Here is a 19439-nt window from a genome sequence, read left to right as displayed (position 1 = left end):
AGTTGGAAATGTTCGGGTTTCCTTCCTCTGTGCTGGTGTAAATAGGGATGGCTCAGCTTGGTGTAAGTTACAACAGCTCAAAACAGTATAATCTTCTGATTAGCATGAAAAGTCTCTTTAAATGAAGGCGATGGTCTACTTGGTTCTAGCTTAGCAATCCATTTTATAATACCATGATTGTGCAATACTCAACATGTTATTCTACCCCTACTTTGTTGAAGCCACAAAATATTGATGTACAGAGGCTTGTAGATCAGTTGCATGAGGCTCACAATAGCCTTATCTTAGACAATTTCAGTATCTGTAATAGGATTAGTAAAAAGTATAGGACCTATGTAACAGCTCAGTCTCCTAGAGCATTAATGGACCCATCTTATACAATTTTCAGAACATGTAATAAGTAGGACCAGTCTAACAAATTAGCAGCAGTTGTCTTTCCCTGTTACATTGTACTACCAACAAAACAACAGAAATAAGAAATGCTAGTGGAAACAAAATTGTAGAAAAGCAAATGGTTTGAAGATAATTTATTGTCTATAGAGGGTTGTAAAATACGCAGATTACTGAGAGCAATTTAACTTACAAAATACTGACGTAGAAGTAGAAATATGCTGACCCATGCTATTACGGGCAGCATCTGTAACCATGAATGGGACGCTCCAAAATTTCCCTGAAAATATAGATCACCTAAAAAACTAAAGTGTGGAGATGCATGAATAAGGGACACAAGTTCCACGAAGTTCGTGCATTTTTCATCTGGCGATACATGTTTTTGTTATTATATGCATTGTTCGAAATCTGGTATAAAAGCTATTTGGGTCTTGTATACAGAAGAGTGGCAGTAACAGTAAACACAAATTTCACATCAAAACCTTTGACTGAATTAGTTGATATCATCCTGAGGATCAGGTACAATTGGATTCTCAAGGATCATTCATGGCCTGCCCAGTCTCCGCCAATGCAACACTAGAAGTTGAACCCTCAGTGAACTCGAGCTCCACACTGCCTCCATGTAATTGTGTCCGAAATTGTGGTTTCCACTTGCTTCTCCTCTCTCTCCTCTTCATTGTAAAATCTTCAGATAACTCCTTGCTTGGGCTCTCACCCCTGTCCCCTGTACCCAAACCAGAAGCCATCTTTCCATTAGCCTGAAGCTCAGATGACCTTCTATTTCTCACGGATGCCGCAAGGGGCCGGACCAAACAAATGGCAAGAACGAGGACAATGTAGACAGAGGAAGACACCCACACACATAATGTCCATTTCAAGCCGCGTGCCAGGCCCTTTGTCCACGGAAGAGTTGTCTGCACAACCACATCTGCTCTGTACACCTGAGGCATCTGCACTGTAGCAGCTCTTGGCTGCAGCAGAACTCTGATGAGCCCTGTCCTCTTGTGACGGCCGTGACCTTCCCTATACTGCAACACCTTGAGATTTGCAGTCTGGGTCTCGCCGCGCATGCCCAGCGTGAGTGGCACGAACATCAGCGCAGATTGTGCTAGCCGGACAGGGGTGCTCTTGTACCTCAGCATATATGGCTGTGCAGCTGACGCCATGGTGATTCCACTTACTGAGATTGGCTCTGCTTTAATCTGCAGAGATGCAAATCAACATAAAAATTTGTTAAAGTTATGCTCCAAGGAATTTGGATTGGGGATCGAGGAACAATAATCATGCAGTTATATACCTGGAACATGCCAAACTCTCGATTGTGGTAGGAATCAGGCAGCAGCAGCGCCATGGACACCCTCACCGAGTGCCCGGCCGGCAGCGCCACGCCCCGCGCTCCACCCAGAGCCACCGTGGCGCTGGGCTGCGCCGCCGTGTAGTCGAAGTAGAGCGGCTGGCGCACGGTCACTGGCTCCTCCACCCAGTTCTGGACAAGAAGGAAGCCGAGCAGCACCGACATGAAAAGCGCGGCGACAAGGGCAGCGAAGGTGCACGCCGCAGCGAGCAGGCCGAGGCCCGCGCGCCGGAGGTTAGAGGCGACCACCGCAGGAAGGGCGCGCAGGGCGCCGATGAGAGCCGCGACGGGGAAGACGAGGCTGAGGACAGCAGAGGCGACGAGCTCCCCAAGGAAGGTAACCGACCGGATGAGCCAGCCCGCCGGGACGGCAAGGAAGAGGAGCGCATCGTTGACATCTCCGGCGGCTGTGCTTCTTGGCCGGCCGGTGTAGAGGGCATCGTCGGAGGTCGAGGTCGCCAAGGAGTAATCCTGCTGGTAACTGGACACGTGGTGTGGTGCTGAATCCATTAGAAGCTTACAGCTGTAGGAACATATGGAATGGAGCATACTCGGGGAAAGCTCGAGATGCTGCAGTAGCCTCTAGCCTGTAGAGGGCAGCGTTGCTGGAGAATGAAGAGTGACACGCGGTATGAAGAAGGACACGTGTCATGCTCACGCTCAAGCTGTGAACCTCCGGCATGCAGAATTGCAGATGGCTTATGCCTGGTGGCAACGAACTTTGTCATTATCTCCTCTTGTTCATGGATCCATCTCACTCTGCACCTGATAACCACTTGACATCATACGAATAGATTTATTCGCTTGTTCGGGGACACAACGGAGTGCAAGCTTCAGTGTTTTTCGAGAACTACAAGCTTCAGTGTTCAGATCGTAGCTGAATCAGAGCGCAGGGTTCTCCTCACCAGAGTCTCGGAAATGTTCACACCTCACACAAGAGCGCAGCAGCATATGGAGATCTTTTTTCAACTGATTGATAATACACTTTTTATGTACATAGATATTGTCATATTGAGATCAAGATTATAGGCACATCATTGTAAGATATTTACACAGCTATTTGTATTTCTCGAGGATCCTATACATTAACATGGAATAGGTTACCTTCAAGAATGTTAGAACTCTTCATCATTTGCAGTTGGTCGCGTAATGGGTATTGACCATCTTCCTAGATGGGCTGTGTAATTTGTGCATCTGACAATGCCTCTTCCTTTGGGTCCATCAGGGAAATCGATCACACTAATGCTGCCATCGTCTAGATGGAAAGATGGCATGTACTCCATTGGCAAATCAAGGCACCGACATATTAGAGCAAGGTGAATGGCTGGATGGCCTACGGCCACAATAACTCGATCCGACTCACTATCGTCCGGCAATTCATTTAGCAAGGCTTGCCAAGAATCCTTGGACTGAGCCCATAATCGCTCTAGTGTTTTATATTCCATGCTGCCCATCCAGCCAGATTGAATTATTTCCCCAAAGCTCTGCAGAAAGAAAGCAAAGCATGTTGATTACTTATTATGTCCATAGCATGGTTCGTCGAAAAGGTAAATTCAATCTTAGAGACATAAAAGAGATTCAGTAATCTATGGACTAGTAGAACTCAAACCGCAGAAATTAAAGATGGTCAACCTTTTGCTTTGCTTGAAAGGCATCATCAATTTCGAGTTCTAACAAGTTCTTCATTTCCACATAACGAGGCACACAGTCAGCACCTAAGCAATCTGCAGCCTCTTGGACCTGCAATTGACTCCACAGGATTAGATAGCAGGCCAAAAAAAAAGAAGTAAAACGGAACACAATTTACTGAACTTCATGGTTAGTTCAAATAATAGTCACCTCACATATAACAGTTGCAGTATCAACAGCTGCAACTTGCGGGCTACAGAGAATACTGTTCACCCTCAGATCCAGAAGTAGTTCTGCAGTCTTCTGAGACTGAAAGTATTGTCCAGAAATGACCTCAGCTTTTGTGTTGGAAACAAATTGATGACACAACACACAAGAAACAAAATGAAGTACCTGTATAGTCCCGAGCATGTTCAGTGGCGCGTATCCCGTTCCACCTAAACTAATCTGAAACTCAAAACAATGAAAATTAGTTACATAACTGAAACCTTAAATTACGAATAGTTTAGTGCATGGTTCACTATAACCAAGTTACATAGTTTCCATGGTTTTAGAAATGGATGTGCCCCTTGTGCACATTCACCCACTATCTATTGCTTGTGCATTGGAATACAAGTCCCACGTCTTTAACAAAAACAAAATTTCAAATTGTTTAGGTCACGGTTGTAATGTTTTTCTCTTCTTTTTTTTCATGCCAAATGTCACAATAAGACCAAGTTGAATTGGTGCACGCAATTTTCTGAGGGTAATTTCAGGAAGAACAAAATGGTATCCCAAACAAGTATCTCATGATAGAACACGTGCGTACAAGTAAAAAAGGCCATACCTCAGAACTGCTCTGTGTAGTTCCTTGACAGGCCAGAATGATCCTCTTGCTTGTCTTTCTTCCGCCAGAACTACCAGTAGCAACAGGAGAATTTGGGGTCTGTACAAAATACAATTGGGGACAAGATCAAATCCATGTTTTAATAATTCTTTGATCTCTAAGTAAGTTTATATAAATTGGCAATGCTAACTGAAACAGTGGGTGTAGTACAATTGCACCTTACAATAATATTATCTTTTGAACAAAATGTTCCCAGAACAGAATAATCTTGTATGGAGGAACCTGTACTACTACTATTATTTTTCTTCCATGTTCTGTTAGCATTGATAAGAATATCCCACATATACAAGGTACAAGTCAGTGACCAGAAGTCCAGAATCCTCACCTGATTTAAACGGTTAAGACAGACATTTGGAGGACCTCCACCAGTCTGTGGGGTAAAATCCAGCACACTAGCACCACAATTGCTCTGGAGTAGAATCCGGAAGTACTCCGCACCAAGTCCTAAACATAAACATGAGGAACCAAACATCAATTTCAATCAACATTGGCATCACGAGCTACTCCACACCAAAATGTAGCAGCACCCACCCAAAGAAGTGGCGACAAGCGCCTGGTTCACGGCATTGTGTGCAACCACAAGTACCGACTTGCCCTCGTGTGCTAGAATCCTCTCCCAGCAGCTCCGTGCACGGTCCCATAGCTCCCGCACTGGGTAGTGCCCGTCAATGCTGAAATTGGCAGCATTCTTCTGCCACTGCTTGTACAAAACACCGTACCTCTCCTTCCCTTCATTCTTCAGGAGTCCCTGGAAATCAGAATCACCAGCTCGTCACACACAGGCATTTCCACAAGCACCTGATAAGCATTTATGGAGGAATCAGCAAGCTAACAGAATTGAATTGGGGCAAGCATTCCCACAAACGCAATGGCAGCACTGCAGAGACTACAAAGTACGAAAACCAGATCCCGACCTGGAAAGAGTAGAGATCGATCTCGCGGAGGTCGGAGTCCGGGATGAGGTCGTCGTCACGCCCTTCCCAGATGATCTCGGCGGTGCGGCGGGAGCGCGCGAGCGGGCTGGTGAAGCAGGCGTCGAAGGAGTCGGAGAGGAGCATCTGGCGGGAGGTCTCGGCCTGGTACTCGCCCTTGGGCGTGAGCACGGATATGTCGGAGCTCCCCTGGATGCGGCCCTCCGCGTTCCACGTGCTCTGCCCGTGCCGCACCAGCACCACCCGCTTCGCCGCTCGCAGCGGCGGGAGCGACGAGCCTGGGCGAGGGGCAGGGGACCTCTCCAGCTCGTGCACGCTCGAGCAGCGGATACAGCACCGGAGGGTACGCCGGCCAGCGGCCGCCGGCGACGGCGGCTGCGCTGGCGTGAGGAAGAGCATGGTGGGATTTTTGTTCCTGACGGTCGTGTTCTGAAATCTGAAGCTGGGATGTGTGGTTCGCGTCCATGCTGTCAAAAACGGTGGGCATCCGTGGCTGGCATTGGGCCAGGGTCCGATGATTTCATATTCATTTTCCACAGGATTTTAACTTCACTTTAACAACACTAGAATCTGAGGATAGAAAATTTCCTTCGTGGTATTGTATTATGTTTCATGCAAACATCTACTGATAGATCTTGATTAAAAAAAAAGAGAAAAATACTGTGACACCGCAATATTATGTGATCAACCGGCAATGGAACATCTCAAAAATCACTTCACACAGCATAAAAAATCATGTACCCTAACATTACCAATTACCTATCGCATCATCACAAAATCAACAAATTTTTTTAGGAGGATTGGGGGAGCTTCTTGCAAGCTCATTAAAACATGAGTTTCTAGAAACATGAGTTTCTAGTGTTGCAAGCTCATTAAATCAACAATTAAGACTTTGCAGTCCGATATACATACACACGTACAAACATAAAAGGTGATAGGCGGGGAAGAAAATTCTATACACAACTACAAAGCCTCCGCAAACAATTTGCCGCCAATAAATTAGGACCAGATCAATGCAGGCGTGAAGCAACCCTGACCGTGGCTGTATGCTGTATCTGCACTTTCTGCAGCCATTCTCTACTCCAAGCGTTAGCGTGGAATGCTAGGAGGGGCTGAGCTAAAATTCTGAATTCAGTCTCTTAATCCAAACTCTGCAATTCAGCAAGGAGCAGAGCTCTGAATTCTGATCAACCTCACGTTGTGCGATTCATCCAACCTGAGGACGAGCAATCCACTCCACTCCGTCGCACCAACCGTCTCGTTGATTCAAGCCTTACTTGAACGAACTGTTAGAGCTTCCCATGGTCTTGAGGTCCTTGTACGGCCCCGGCACCAGCTCCTGCTCCATCCCCGCTCGTTTCCGCCGCCTCCTCTCCCACAGCCGGTACCCGGAGTACGCTCCAGCCGCGGCCAGGCCTGCCAGGATTAGCGACAGCACCGCCGTCGCGGCGGCGACGCCCGGCGACATGCGCGCCCGCTTCGGGCTCGGCACCTTCCTGACCTTGAAGTAGCCCACCTTCCGGTCGTCGGCCTCGTACACCAGCGTCTCCACGGGGAAGTCCATGAGGTAGCAGTACCCGCTCGCGCCGTTGTACACCGCGCCCCAGCAGCTGCAGTTGCCCGCGCACGCCGCCTCGCACTCCTCCGCCGTCCTGTTCGTCTCCGGCGGTAGCTCCTCCTTGTACGCCACCGACACCTGCTTCCGCCGCACCACGTCGAAGTCCAGCTGCTGTCGGCCGTCGGTGGCGCAGAGGTCGGCGGTTTCCCCGGCGTGGCACTGCGGGGAGGTGCTTGTCGTGGTGTTGTCGAGGCACTGGCACTGGGCCGTGCCGGGGACGCACAGGCCGTACGCGCCGCACGACGCAGGCAGCTCGCAACGCTCGGCGATGGCTCTGTAGTCGGAGATCCAGCCCTTGGCGCCGTCGGTCCAGTAGTACGCGCGGAGGTTGCCGTCGTCATCGAGAGTCATGCGCCGGAACACGCCGGTGAGGTTCTGCACGAACGTGTCGAACGAGAGCACGTCGACCTTCTGGCCGCCGCCCTCGAGGTACAGCCCGAAGAACCCGCGGCCGTCGAGGCGGCCGTACACCGGCGGCTCCGTCGCGTTCTGCGGCTGCGCCTCGAGCGCCGTGTGCTGCCAGTAGATGGGCGTCGTCCGGCCGCCGTTGAACTCCATGTGCAGCGCCATGTACGTCTTGCCGAGCCGGAACGCGAACCGGCGGTTGCTGGAGATGAGCGGCGGCGACGAGGCGGTGAAGTTCTGGTCGAGGACCAGCGTGTCGGACGGGTTGTGGAAGCTCTGCCACGCCGGCACGGGCTTCGAGTACCGCCGGAGGACGAGGTTGGAGGAGTTGAGGAGCACAACGACGTCGCCGATGGTGTCCAGGGTCCGCCACAGCACGTCGTCGTCCTCGTCGGTGAGGACCAGGCTGCTGTCGAAGGTGAGCGTGGCCGGGCGCGACCAGTCCCCGAGGCGCGCCGGCGTGGCGCGCCAGAGCGGGAAGGAGGAGGGGAGGTGGACGACGGCGAGGTCGAGCGACGCCGTGCCGACGCGGAGGAAGCCGAAGGCGAAGACGCCGTTGGTCGCGTACAGCAACGGCTCGAACGCCGCCGCGGCGCCCGCCGCGTGCGTCGCGGTGAAGCCGTTCAGCAGCTGCGTCGTAAGCTCTCCTCCCTTGGCGCCGGCGACCACGAGCACCGCCGACGCCACGCAGAGCACGCCCATGACAGCGGCGATCGCTGGATCACCCTTGCCTCGCCTCATTGCAGACAAACAACGCACGCAATGGAGGTCAAATATTTGGGAGAGAGTATTGAATACTGCAGACTACATAGTTGCATAGGGATTGGCATAGGCATTTCGGGGAAGGTCAACGGTATGGTCAGGTCAGCCGTATGCACAATTTTGTGAGCGGGATGAACATGCAAGTTGTAAGTTGCAACTGCCGGCAACAAAGTAGTGGCAGAAAAGTCAACTAACAGACCAAGTCAAGTAGCTGTTCTACTTGTACCTGCCTTTCTCCCTCCACGAACAGGCTTTCTGAATCCTGAAGTGAAATTGCTATCTTTCTGGATCTCAGTCGATTGATGCTGGGTCTTAACTTCCTGAGCAGCAATTGGCAATTGTTAGATTCAGGTGTCGCAATCCTTCAGTTCGTCAGCTCGTGCTGCCAACTGGTGAAAGCTTGGAGTTGTGCTGGCGTTTACTTGGATTAATTTGCTTGCGGATGCAAACGAAGCTGTCCACGGTTTTGTTGGTCTGTGCGTTGACCTTGAGCGAATCGAATGGAACTGAACGAATGCGTATTGTATTCTTAGCATTTTTTTTTTCTTTGGGCACGGAATGCTTATCAGTCCCCTGACATTGGCATCCAATCAATCACCTGGCACTGGCAGCATGCTGAATGATATACATGAATCTGTGAAATGGTATTTTCTCGTAATCGCGTGGCTGATCTCATTTTAGTCGAAACCTTAGTTTTTGTTCATGAAAATTAGCACCTCATTCTCTAGAGGAACAACGAGTGGTGGGAGTAAATTAACATATCAAAGTTCCTGGCTCTCCCCATGTGCCTAGCTAGCTCGAGGTAAGCGAATCATTCTGCAAACAATATACTCGTAATCCTTTGATTGTTGCAGGTCAACTCCACTACAATATGCAACACAATATGCTTTTCAACCTTACAAGCCTGCAATCTACGTTAGATCAGTTGTTCAGAGGCAGGATACGTTCCAAGGATTGCAGGAACGCAGACTCTGTTAGCAATACAACGGGTTTAAAAGTCACATAGGCCGAGGCCAAGCAGGCCAGATCATGAGACCAGATGGACAATGCTCTTTCTGTGTAGAGGAGAAAGACTGCACGCACCTTTTCGTCAAATGTCAGAGGAGTTCAAGCTTCTGATCCTTCATTTGTTTTGATTTGCATTCTCTTGCACCCTCTGATAGTGTCAAAGCTAGGGGTGGTAAAAGGTCTTCTAATTTAGCCTAGCAAATTTAAGGATCGGGTTGAAATACTATATGATTTTGAGCTAAATAAATATAGGGCTGAATTGGATTGTGAAGAATACATGAGGGCCATGATCCATTACCACCCCTAGTCGAAGCTCTCTGGATTCTTAATCCCTTACAAGAACACAACTCTCGGATCAAAATTACGGTTCTCATCTGCATCCTCTGGAATATATGGAAATGTCGTAATGCAAAAGTTCAGACACGAAGATGAAGCTAATCTACAGATTGCAAGAAGATGCTGTGGCGATCTCCTCCTCTGGTGGAATAGATGTAGCAACGTAGCTGATAAGGATAAACTACTTCTATGGTCTAATTTCTTCTCCTATTAGGCAGGCCTCGTGGAAGCAGTGCGAAGTCGTCAAGGCAGATGGCGCACGACGGTGCCTCCGTGACGGTTTCACCGCCCATGCCGCGGCGCCTCTTGTTCCTCGTTGGCCCCATGTTGATGAGCATCTGCTTCTCGAGCCCGGCGATCGCCGCGGCGGAGGCAGGGATGCCTCCGAACCTGCCGTCGCGGTACGCATCGTCGCTCCAGTCATCAGGTGGAACAAATTCTTGTACTCGTTCCGATGATTCTCCGAGTCGTCGTCACGCGGATGGTTGCCGCTGTCGCCGGCGGATGGCTGAGGGGGAACATGTGCTCGGGCGTCTGCTTCTCCAGAGACTCGTCGTCCTGTTGCCAATGAAAGCAACTCGTCAAAGGATTCAAGCCTCTGATTTGGTTGCTCATAGCTTATCGTCGGTCAATCCACGGGCAGCGAAAACACCCGAATTATTATCGTATAATAATCCGATCGGATGTATATGCAGCAATCTATAGGCTTCGAATTAGTACTAGTACCTATTATACCTTCCAGCCCCTGCTCCTGCACGGATCAACGTACTCTATAATTAGTTTACATTTGACAGCCATATCGGGCCCCTGTGCACGCCTCGATCCTCCGTAGGCAGCGCATGGCGGCAGAGGGGGCAGAGGTGGCTGCGCGACAGCCATTTTTTGAGGCACTTGCGATGGAACCGATGCTTGAACGCGCAGGGCATGACGTAGAGTCGCTTGCCTTTCTTGTAGTGCCTCATGCAGATGACGCACATGTTGTCAGCTCCTGATGACCCGTCGTGCCTCTGCTTCTTGAGGCCCGCGATCGCCGCCGTAGAGGCCGGGACGCCTCCGAAGCCGCCGTCGGTGAACCTGGCGGGGGTAGCCTCGCCGGCAGTCATGTCATGGTCGTCGTCGTAGAGCGCGGGGCCATTATCGCCGCCGGAACCAGCAGCCTCCCCTGTCTCTGCAGTGCCATCCGGTGTTGTTATTAGCTCCTGGCCAAACGTGTCGTCGTAGGCAGCAGCGTGGTTGTACTGATGGTGCTCCCACAGCTGCATTGGGTACTCTTCAGGCTCGGATTTGGTTATCGATACGCGTAAGAACTATCGCTTGGACAGCAGGCTCGGCTGGTCGCGTCCGCGAGCTCCTACAGGCAACCTCCAAGCTGCCATCGTGGCAACTATCGTATCCTGCATGTTCTAACACAATTACTAATTATACTCATACATAATCATTGTAAATTTTGTTTGGTTGTGGTAGAATTTAGATATTAATTACTCTGCATGTTTTTTTTATCCTTGTTCACAATTTTTTCTCCTATTGCATCATATCTTCGTGGGTGCTCCCATGTATTTAGTTGAAACATTAACTTGACCTACTTATTTAACATGGAAATCCACAAGCACATCACGGCATGAAAATTCTAGACCATACTGGTACAGCATGAACGTGAGGTCGTACTTGTGCGTAGGATCTTGGGATGGCACAACACTACAACATACTGGCACGATAAGATCCACGTTCCACATAGCATAGTTTAAATCCCATCTCTAGCTATGAAGGCAGGGTGCAGGCAGGTGCATGTGCAAAACTTTATGTGGGATAAGCAATGATGCCAACATTGAGCTGAAATTTTCTTATTGCCAAATTTCAAATACCACTATCCGCTTTTTAAATCACATGTTGGATTCGATATCCACTGATATCTTGGTATTTGTTGTGATTTTATCTTATTTTTCGGTGCATTTTATCTTGGTTTCTGGTGTTTGGGTCAGTTCAAGGAATTCAGATTCCGAGGAAAAAAAATGCAAAAACCGCTCCCCCGTGACGTTCAAACACACATGGAGAAATAATTTTGTTCCTCAAGAAACAGACTAATCGTTTGGGGGAATGCAACTTAAGCTCTGAACTGGCAGAAAACAAAAACAGAGATTCAGAGCATGTTGCAATGCTGAGCGTCTCATGCTGGACTTAGATTGCTTAAGTGCGTGGCATGGAACCATGTGGGACCAGAATTATTTTCATTCTGAAACAGAAAAGAAACGGGATGTACATCTCGAGATAAAATTACAGGTAAATAAATCTACGACTGGCTTAGTTCAATACAATGTACAAAACTAGTAATAAGATGGCCCGCGCAAATAGCGCGGGTAGCTAGTTTTTCTCCTTGCTAACATTTGATCTTTTTTTTACTTGAAAAAATGTTCAAATAATTTTTTATTCTACTTTGTTATACAACCTATATACTCCACACTTAACCAGCATTTAATAGATTATCCAACCCCGAGCATCTTAGTTATTGGTGGGGGTTCGGTTCGTTAGCTAGTATTTGTTTAGTCATTCAGATAGTGACTGACGTTTTTTTAGCTATGCATCACACACCTCATGTGGATCTAGCTTTCAACAGCGTAGAACACATTATGAGAGATGTTGAAGGGGGTTGGTTGCTCCGTTATATGCATGCTAACGGGCCTTTCCTTTGAAAGGAGAAAAAAAAGAGCTATGCTATTGACCGACCTTTTCTTACTTCGAATCAATAGGCCTGTCATTTTTCATGAGGCGGGCCAAATAGAGAATGAAATGCAAAAATAGGGGAAGGGGGTCGCTTTGCTGTAGTTCCTCAAAATCCTCTACTAGCCATTGGTTTCAAAGCAAAGGTATCCGGTATAGGGGGTCGTGGGCAGGTTAGTGTTTCATTTTGATAGGTGATAGTGGTATACCCAAACCATATGGTATAGGCCTTGGAAAGGAAAGTAAATCAAGTCCATCTTATAGGATTTCTTCACTTGCCTTGGCTTAAGCGATACCGGTACCCGGAGATTAGTTCAATTCTCTTTCTCCACATGACACCCTTGTGTTGTCAAACTAATGAATCCCTCTCCGCCCCTGCTTTGACCGATGAAAGTGGTACGTGAATTGGGTTTAGAACATCGTGAGACAATTCGGTTCCTATCTACCATTGGTGCTCTACCATTGGTGCTAAAGGGAGAACTGCGAGGAGCCAACCCTAGCACGAGAGGACTGGGTTGGGTCAACCTATGGTGTACCGGTTGTTATGCCAATAGCAGCGCCGGACAGCTAAGTTGGTATGGAAGAACTGCTGCGCCACGGGAAATCCTTCTCTATACAAGTTCTCATACGAGGTTTTTGAACATAGAACAGGCATAGGATTGAGGAACTTTATGGCGTAACACACCCGTAATGGCGATCTCAGACTCACGCGCCAGTCCCTCTTGCTAAGCCTAAGTGTTAAATGTAGCATATCTTATATTAACCCATCTTAAAAAGGACTTCCAGACATTAATTTTAGGAGAGTCACTTTGTAAGGCTATTCTTTTTCACCCACTTGAAATCTCATAAAGAGAGAGTGAGTGTTGTTTTCTAAAATTGGATATTTTATAGCCGTTTTCAGTGCATCTAGATCAGAAGCCTGCGTGCGGGCTCTTTCTTAATTTCATGTCTGTCCCTCACTCGGGTTACTCAAAACTCTGATTCAGGAAAGAAATGCAGAAGGAATTCAATCACTACTAATTGGTATATTTACTTATGCATCAATGACGATAGATGCATTCTCCATAGTTCTAGCATTACGGCAAACCTGTGTCAAATATAATTTTGTCCAAATTGTCTGACCAAGTTATCATCCCTTTTATAATAATATTTTTTGGCCCAAGACATGAATTCATGACAAAATGGAATACCGATGTTGAAATATAGTTTTTTATGTTCAAGTAATGTAACTTTTTTCTTCTTATGATGTTAATTAGTTTTTGTTACTATAAAGAATTGTCATTAGGTTTTAATAAGAAGATATAGGTGACTTAATAGTTTTTATGTAGTCAGTTATTGACAGGTATTGGTGAATGCGGTCCAGTCGCACTTAGCCCAATTATTATGTCTAATTGAGCTATAGTTTCTAGCATATAATTTACTCATGTCTTCAATCTTGTATTGGTGGATGCTTTCATTGGTAAGTTGACAAAGCTGCCCTTCACCCACACTGGCATTGCATATTCGCTTTTTTACATAGGTGGTGTGATATGATGTTGAGAGGTTGACCTTCTTGAATTTCCTCCGATCTTCCACTCCGCCAACCCTATTTGCTATGTTTTTAGATGTTGTTTTTGACCTTATTTTCTCATCTAATTTCATCAAGATCTTTGGCCGGGTGCTTTTCTCTCTCTACGGTACATAGCATTTTCCATCGATCAAGTAGATATATCTCTTTTTCGTGCGGTACTCTCTTGAAGGTTTCACAATTTCTTATTTTTTTTGTACAATTAATTGTGATGCAAAGAAACTAACTAACCGGGAACACTTAGTTCACTCTTTTAGATTTTATTTGTAATGGTATTATGCTTCTATTTTAGAAAATTCTTATTTTATTATAAAATAATACATTTTATATTCCATATATGTATGCTTTCTTATGAGAAGTTATTGTAATATAATTTCAATATAGTATAATTTTAAATGAATTTGCAAATAAAATTATATGGAGATTGTCCAATGCTGTTATTTTGGCCCATCAACCTAGACCAATGCTCTATCTTTTTTTTCTATCCTTTTTTCCCTCCTCAGGTTCTTTTCCCTTCCTGGTAACTGAGCAGCCCTGCAACTTCAATTGTGTACCTCTTCTTGGAGTTGTAACGGAGCATCCAAGAGGTGTGGTTTTGAGTTTTTTGCCTTGTCTACTTTCTAGAGCTTGCTAGCTATGCCAATCCTTACTTGTTCCTATTCTCTAACGACACTCTCAACATCATCATCTTCTTTGACGGGTCTTTGGTGCAATATGCCTAGCCCGTTTTACTAGCTATTAAGACCGAGTATGCCGTCCGCTTTGTTGGCGGCATCAGTTTCTCTTCCAGTTGGAGATCAGGCCATCCACCTTCATCACATCCTGGATGTGAACAAAGTTATTATCTTTGATTCCTCTAGGTCATGATGCTAAAGACATAATTTCATATCTGCATCAATTTATGTAAAATCATTACTTGTGTGGGTGCCAACATTCGTAGTCGAATGCACCATCCACGGCACTACCCTAGTTTCCATGGTGAGAGGTGTCATCTATGAAGAATTTAAAGCCTTCCTCTCCTAATTCAAAATTTAGCTATTAACTAATTATATTATACATGGGCTCTTTACATAAGTAGTTTGCTTTCCAATCTCAATGATTGTTCTAATTCCAAAATTAGTTATTTGTTAATTGTATTTTTTCATAGACACTTTAATTATTTGTCTGTTTTGCTTTCCAATTTGTACAAAATTCAATTACTAATGTGTTATGTTTTTAAATTCTAAATTTATCTATGTATTAATCATATTCAACATTGACCCTTTGGGTTTAGCGAAGACCGCATATCTCCATAAATTCAATAATGTGTATTTGCTCATGTTTTTTACGGGAATTGTAATGAAATATTTCTATGCTTTCCATGTGGAATTACTATTCTTTGTCTACCATAAAATCAGGAGAAAGAATATATCATTGCATATTGAGGATTAGTAATCGTCCACGTTGCCACAAAGATACCCAGCCTGATCATCCATGGTTGTTTTGTCTCTGTACAACACCTTGGCCAATTAGCAAGCGGAGTTCTGATTCCCCATCAATATAATCAGGGGTGTTTGTTTCTTTAGGAGCTTCTAAAATTTCTATCATATCGAATGTTTAGATACTAATTAGGAGTATTAAACATAGACTAATTACAAAATCAATTGCACAGATGGAGGCTAATTTGCGAGATGAATCTATTAAGCCTAATTAGTCCATGATTTGACAATGTGATGCTACAGTAAACATGTGCTAATGATGGATTAATTAGGCTTAATAGATTCGTCTCGCGAATTAGCCTCCATCTAGTAATTAGTTTTATAATTAGCTCATGTTTAGTCCTCCTAATTAGCCTCCGAATATTCGATATGATATGAATTTTAGTCCGGACCAAAGATCCAAATACCTCTAATTCATTCAGCAAGAAACATTTTCTTTCCGTGTGCAGAACCTTCAGCTCGCTCTGCCTGTTTGCGCATTAAGGCAGAGGTGGTCACCGAAGCAAACCCTTCTAGTTATCATTGTCTCTCCCTACTGCTCACTCTTCACGACCTTCTTATCCACTTCAGCGCGCACGCCAAAACGCAAGAGAGCTCTCGGTGCGGGGCTTGGAGGAGGACATGGACCTGAGACATTCACATAAGGAAAGGAAAGCGACAAATAGCATGGAGCGAAGAGCAACGATGGATGAATTTTCGATGATGAATGACCAACTTACGGATTTCTCAGCATCTAAACAATAGCTTGCCTCAGCAGCTTCATGAATTTCGTGACGGCATAACCCCATGGTGCCCACCCACCGGCTGTGGCACGGGCCGACGGGTCGCAACTTAATCATCTAGCTAGAAGTCTATTTTTTTTATAAGAGACGTCTGGTTATTCATTTTGGCTGTCATCATTGGAGTCGCTGCTATTTCTACTTGTTTGTCGTCGTCGCACCCTTCGTCTACATCAAATTGTCAATTACGGACTCGTGAGTCTTTTCATATTGAAATTACATCGCATCTTTGCCATGGTCACAACTCACGACACGCCTTTCGCTGATCTTTCCCTATCTTTTGATTATTATCACGGCCACATCCCGTGAGCAGGGCAAGACTCAGCTGCGACCTGAAAAGGAGACACGAGGCCCTTGCTGCTGGGTTTTTTTTTTTTGATAAAGTTCCTGCTGGGGTTAAATAAACTAATGTTATATACATGCCTCTAGGTCCACTATAGATTTAATTTGGGTACAAAGAAGCATACCAATTTAAACAGTTATGAGAGGCAGGATATTCCTTCTCCTAATATGAAGGGTTAAAGGGTCCGGATAGATCTTAAGTCAGAACTTGGCATTGAATCTATATTGCTATAATCGGATCCATGAAAATTAACGGTACATGTAGTTTTCTTTTTTTATTCTGAATTTTTAACTTATTAGTCATATTTGATATATGGAGCCTTTAGATTATTTTAGACCATCACACCTTCGTAACATCCACCTGGTGAAAGTAGTGCCATGCCATGCCATGGTGAAAGTAGTGCCATGCTATGGGGACACTTGCTGGTGGATTTTTACCACCACGGTGTCACTTTGCCATACCATGGGTAGTCTATGCTATCTTCTCCACTTTGCCATGCCATGGGAACACTTGCTGGTGGATTTTACCACTTGCTGTGAACCGTGCTGCGACTGCGCCGCCACGCAGTCGATGGTGTCGCCGTCCGCGCTCTGCGGCCAATTTCCCAACCATTTATGCATCAACAAAATCGATCGATCGATGAGGTGCCATGCATATCGTATACTCGTAGTAGACGATATATATACACACACACAAGCGAAAGAGAGAGAGAGAGAGAGGGAGAGAGAGAGAGAGAGAGCGGGAGAGAGAGAGAAATATAGTCACCCGTATGGAGCGCACGGCGGGCTTGCTGATCGTGTCCAGATGGCTCTGGATCCTCGCCATCCTCCGGGGCGACGCCGCAAACGCCAGAGGAGGAGCAGCGAGGATGAGGAGCGCGAGGAGCAGGAGCGGGGACATGATCATCAGCTTGTGTCCCTGGGACTGGGAGCAGCAGCATTGACCTTCTCCTTGACCAGCAGATCTCGTTGATAGCAGCAGCCAGTTCCTCCTCCTCCGCTTCTTCTTCCTGCTGCTGCCCGCCGTGTGCTGCTGCATTGTATTATCTGGGAGTGGGAGGGATGGACCAATGCAATGCAAGAGGTAGCTGCTTCAACTTGAGATACAACGCAAGCAGGCTAGCTACTCGATCTGCAGAGGAAGGATCCGAGGAGGAGGAAGCTGAAGCTGGATGGATCAAGTAAGGTGGCTGGCTGCTGAATCCAAGGGGAAGAAGAAGACTGCTAGCTCCTGGAATTAAGAGGGAGGGAGAGGCTGGGTGGGTGGGTTATCTCTGCTATGCTCTGCTTGCTGGTCCACACCACAGCCAGCCCTGCCAATGCAAGCAGCAAGTATGCAAGTGAATGTGCATTCGATGTTGACCACCTACCGGGCCTCTGCCTCTGCCTCTGCCTCTGATGTGAATTCAATTTCAACAGCAACCACAAGGCCGGACACTGCTCTGCTCTGCATGCAGGGCGTATCATGATGACGATGAGATGAGGCAGGCCTGAGCAGGCTCATTCATTCGGAGGACACCAGAGGACCAGAGGAGAGGAGAGAAATCCATGGCATTGATACTCCTATTTGTATTGTATGACAGCATCGTCTGTTTCCTACTGCTGCTCCGTTTCCGTCACATTTGTGGTTGACCTCGAAGCCCAGCATGCATATATCGGGCACATGACATTATTCATGAGATATTGATACCAAGCATCTCATCTTGGGCACATTATATTGTAATGAGGTCAACTTCGACCCCATCAAGAAAAGAAACCTGATGCTTGGTATTTTCATGTTTGAGTTTCGAGGTTACCTACATCCCATCCATGCCAGCTTGAACTTTGTACGGGAGAAAGGCCCTGCGTTGCTCCTCCCCCCCTCCCTGGCGATGCGGACAACACGGGCGCCGCCGCCGCCAACCCTCCCCCCCTCTCGAGCTACCTCGCCGCCGTCGAAGGGGGTCGCCGGAAGCCCGTGCAGCTCCTGAGGATGGCAGCGGCAGGGCAACTTGGCCGGTGAGGGTCCTGTGCGCCGGGGGTGGGGGGTGGGGGACAGCGCAAGGAGAGGCCGGGCGGCGGTAGCCCGGATCCGACCCCACTGTGGGCGGATCCAGCTTCCCCACCCTCAGATCCGTAACCCCCGACGTCCGTCGCAGCGCTCTGCTCCACTCTCCACCCCAGCTCCCCCGCTGCCACTGAGGTGATGCTGGTGCGGAGGTGACACTGGTGCGGAGGAGGCGCGGTGCACAGGCTGCGCTCGGGGCGGCGCGGGGCGCGGCGTGAGGAGGATGGCTGCCGGCGAGCGAGCACTTAATTGAATTTCCAAGCAAATTAAAAACAAATTGAATTGTATGTGTAATATTGCGATTGAGCAATTAATTGAATTTCCAAGCAAATTAAAAACAAGGTAGGAAGATGAATCTCACTGTCCAGCAGGTGAAGAACTTGGGCCTGCTGTCCCCCTACAGCTCAGGGCTAACCTAACTAGAAAAATGGTGAACACCTTCAGATTCATCATCATCTAGCTAGTATCTCTAGCTATAGAGCACGTATGTGTAAGAATCATACATGCTCACAACTATAGGCGTAGAGGAGGAAAAAAAAGAAGAGGATGACAGGTGGCCTCCAGCTGACAGGTGGGGCTCACAACTAACGGTGTTCAAAGGACATCCATACCAACTCTCTCAACCTTTTCAATCAAACAAAAGACTGGGTCCAACCCATCCCTCTCATCCAAACACGAGCTAGGTTCACTCCAACCCACAGAAGGGGGTTGGCTTCGACCCGACCTACGTCGTCCCAAAATGCATGCTTATTTTTCATTCCACCGACGCCTCCTCTTCCGTCTGCCTCTCGACACCCACCCGTCCACCTCCCTCTCCGTCGACTCACCCGGCCGAGGCGCCGCGGTCGCCCACCACTTGGCTCAGACGCTGCCCAAGCCGCGCCTGCCCCACCCCGCCGCGCCACGGCCGCCCCCACTCTTGGATGGCAAGCTAGATCCACTCGGTGGAGTACTGTCGGCGACGACCCCAGCCCTAAGGTCCAGCAAAACCCTCGCCCCCAAGGTCTCCGGTCGGCGCGCCGCCTCCATCTGGCTTCCGGCATCGCACGGCCTAAGCCTGGCCTGCTCTACGCTACTGCCGCCCGGCACCACGTGCAACCTCCTCCTAGCCGGCACACCGCTAGCCCTCATCCCCCGTCGCTCCTTGGCTCGTGAGGAAGCAGAAGACAGGGAAGGAGAGAATGTTAGGTG

At 47.6% G+C, this 19439-nt stretch overlaps 1 protein-coding gene and 1 pseudogene across 3 annotated transcripts; both read right to left on the bottom strand.

Annotated features, from left to right (window-relative positions):
* Positions 1–756: 756 nt before the first annotated feature.
* LOC101770094 lies at positions 757–5644 on the bottom strand (annotated as a pseudogene).
* Positions 5645–6043: 399 nt separating this feature from the next.
* On the bottom strand, positions 6044–17629 carry LOC101766858 (PAN domain-containing protein At5g03700). Of its 3 annotated transcripts, none has more exons than XM_022828425.1 (2): positions 16968–17629; positions 6044–10488 (listed from the first exon to the last, which is right to left on the bottom strand). In XM_022828425.1, the coding sequence occupies exon 2, from the start codon at positions 7953–7955 to the stop codon at positions 6465–6467; it is 1491 nt and encodes a 496-aa protein (XP_022684160.1). In that variant the 5' UTR covers positions 7956–10488; positions 16968–17629; the 3' UTR covers positions 6044–6464. The 3 variants fall into 3 exon arrangements, with proteins under 3 accessions (XP_022684160.1, XP_004977534.2, XP_004977533.2); XM_004977477.3 differs by having other exon boundaries at positions 6044–9878; XM_004977476.3 differs by having other exon boundaries at positions 6044–10714; positions 16968–17628.
* Positions 17630–19439: the final 1810 nt, after the last annotated feature.

The sequence above is a fragment of the Setaria italica genome, chromosome VII (assembly GCF_000263155.2).
Source record: "Setaria italica strain Yugu1 chromosome VII, Setaria_italica_v2.0, whole genome shotgun sequence".
Taxonomy (NCBI): domain Eukaryota; kingdom Viridiplantae; phylum Streptophyta; class Magnoliopsida; order Poales; family Poaceae; genus Setaria; species Setaria italica.
Note: the sequence above shows the minus strand (reverse complement) of the source record. Positions and strands in the feature narration are given on the sequence as shown.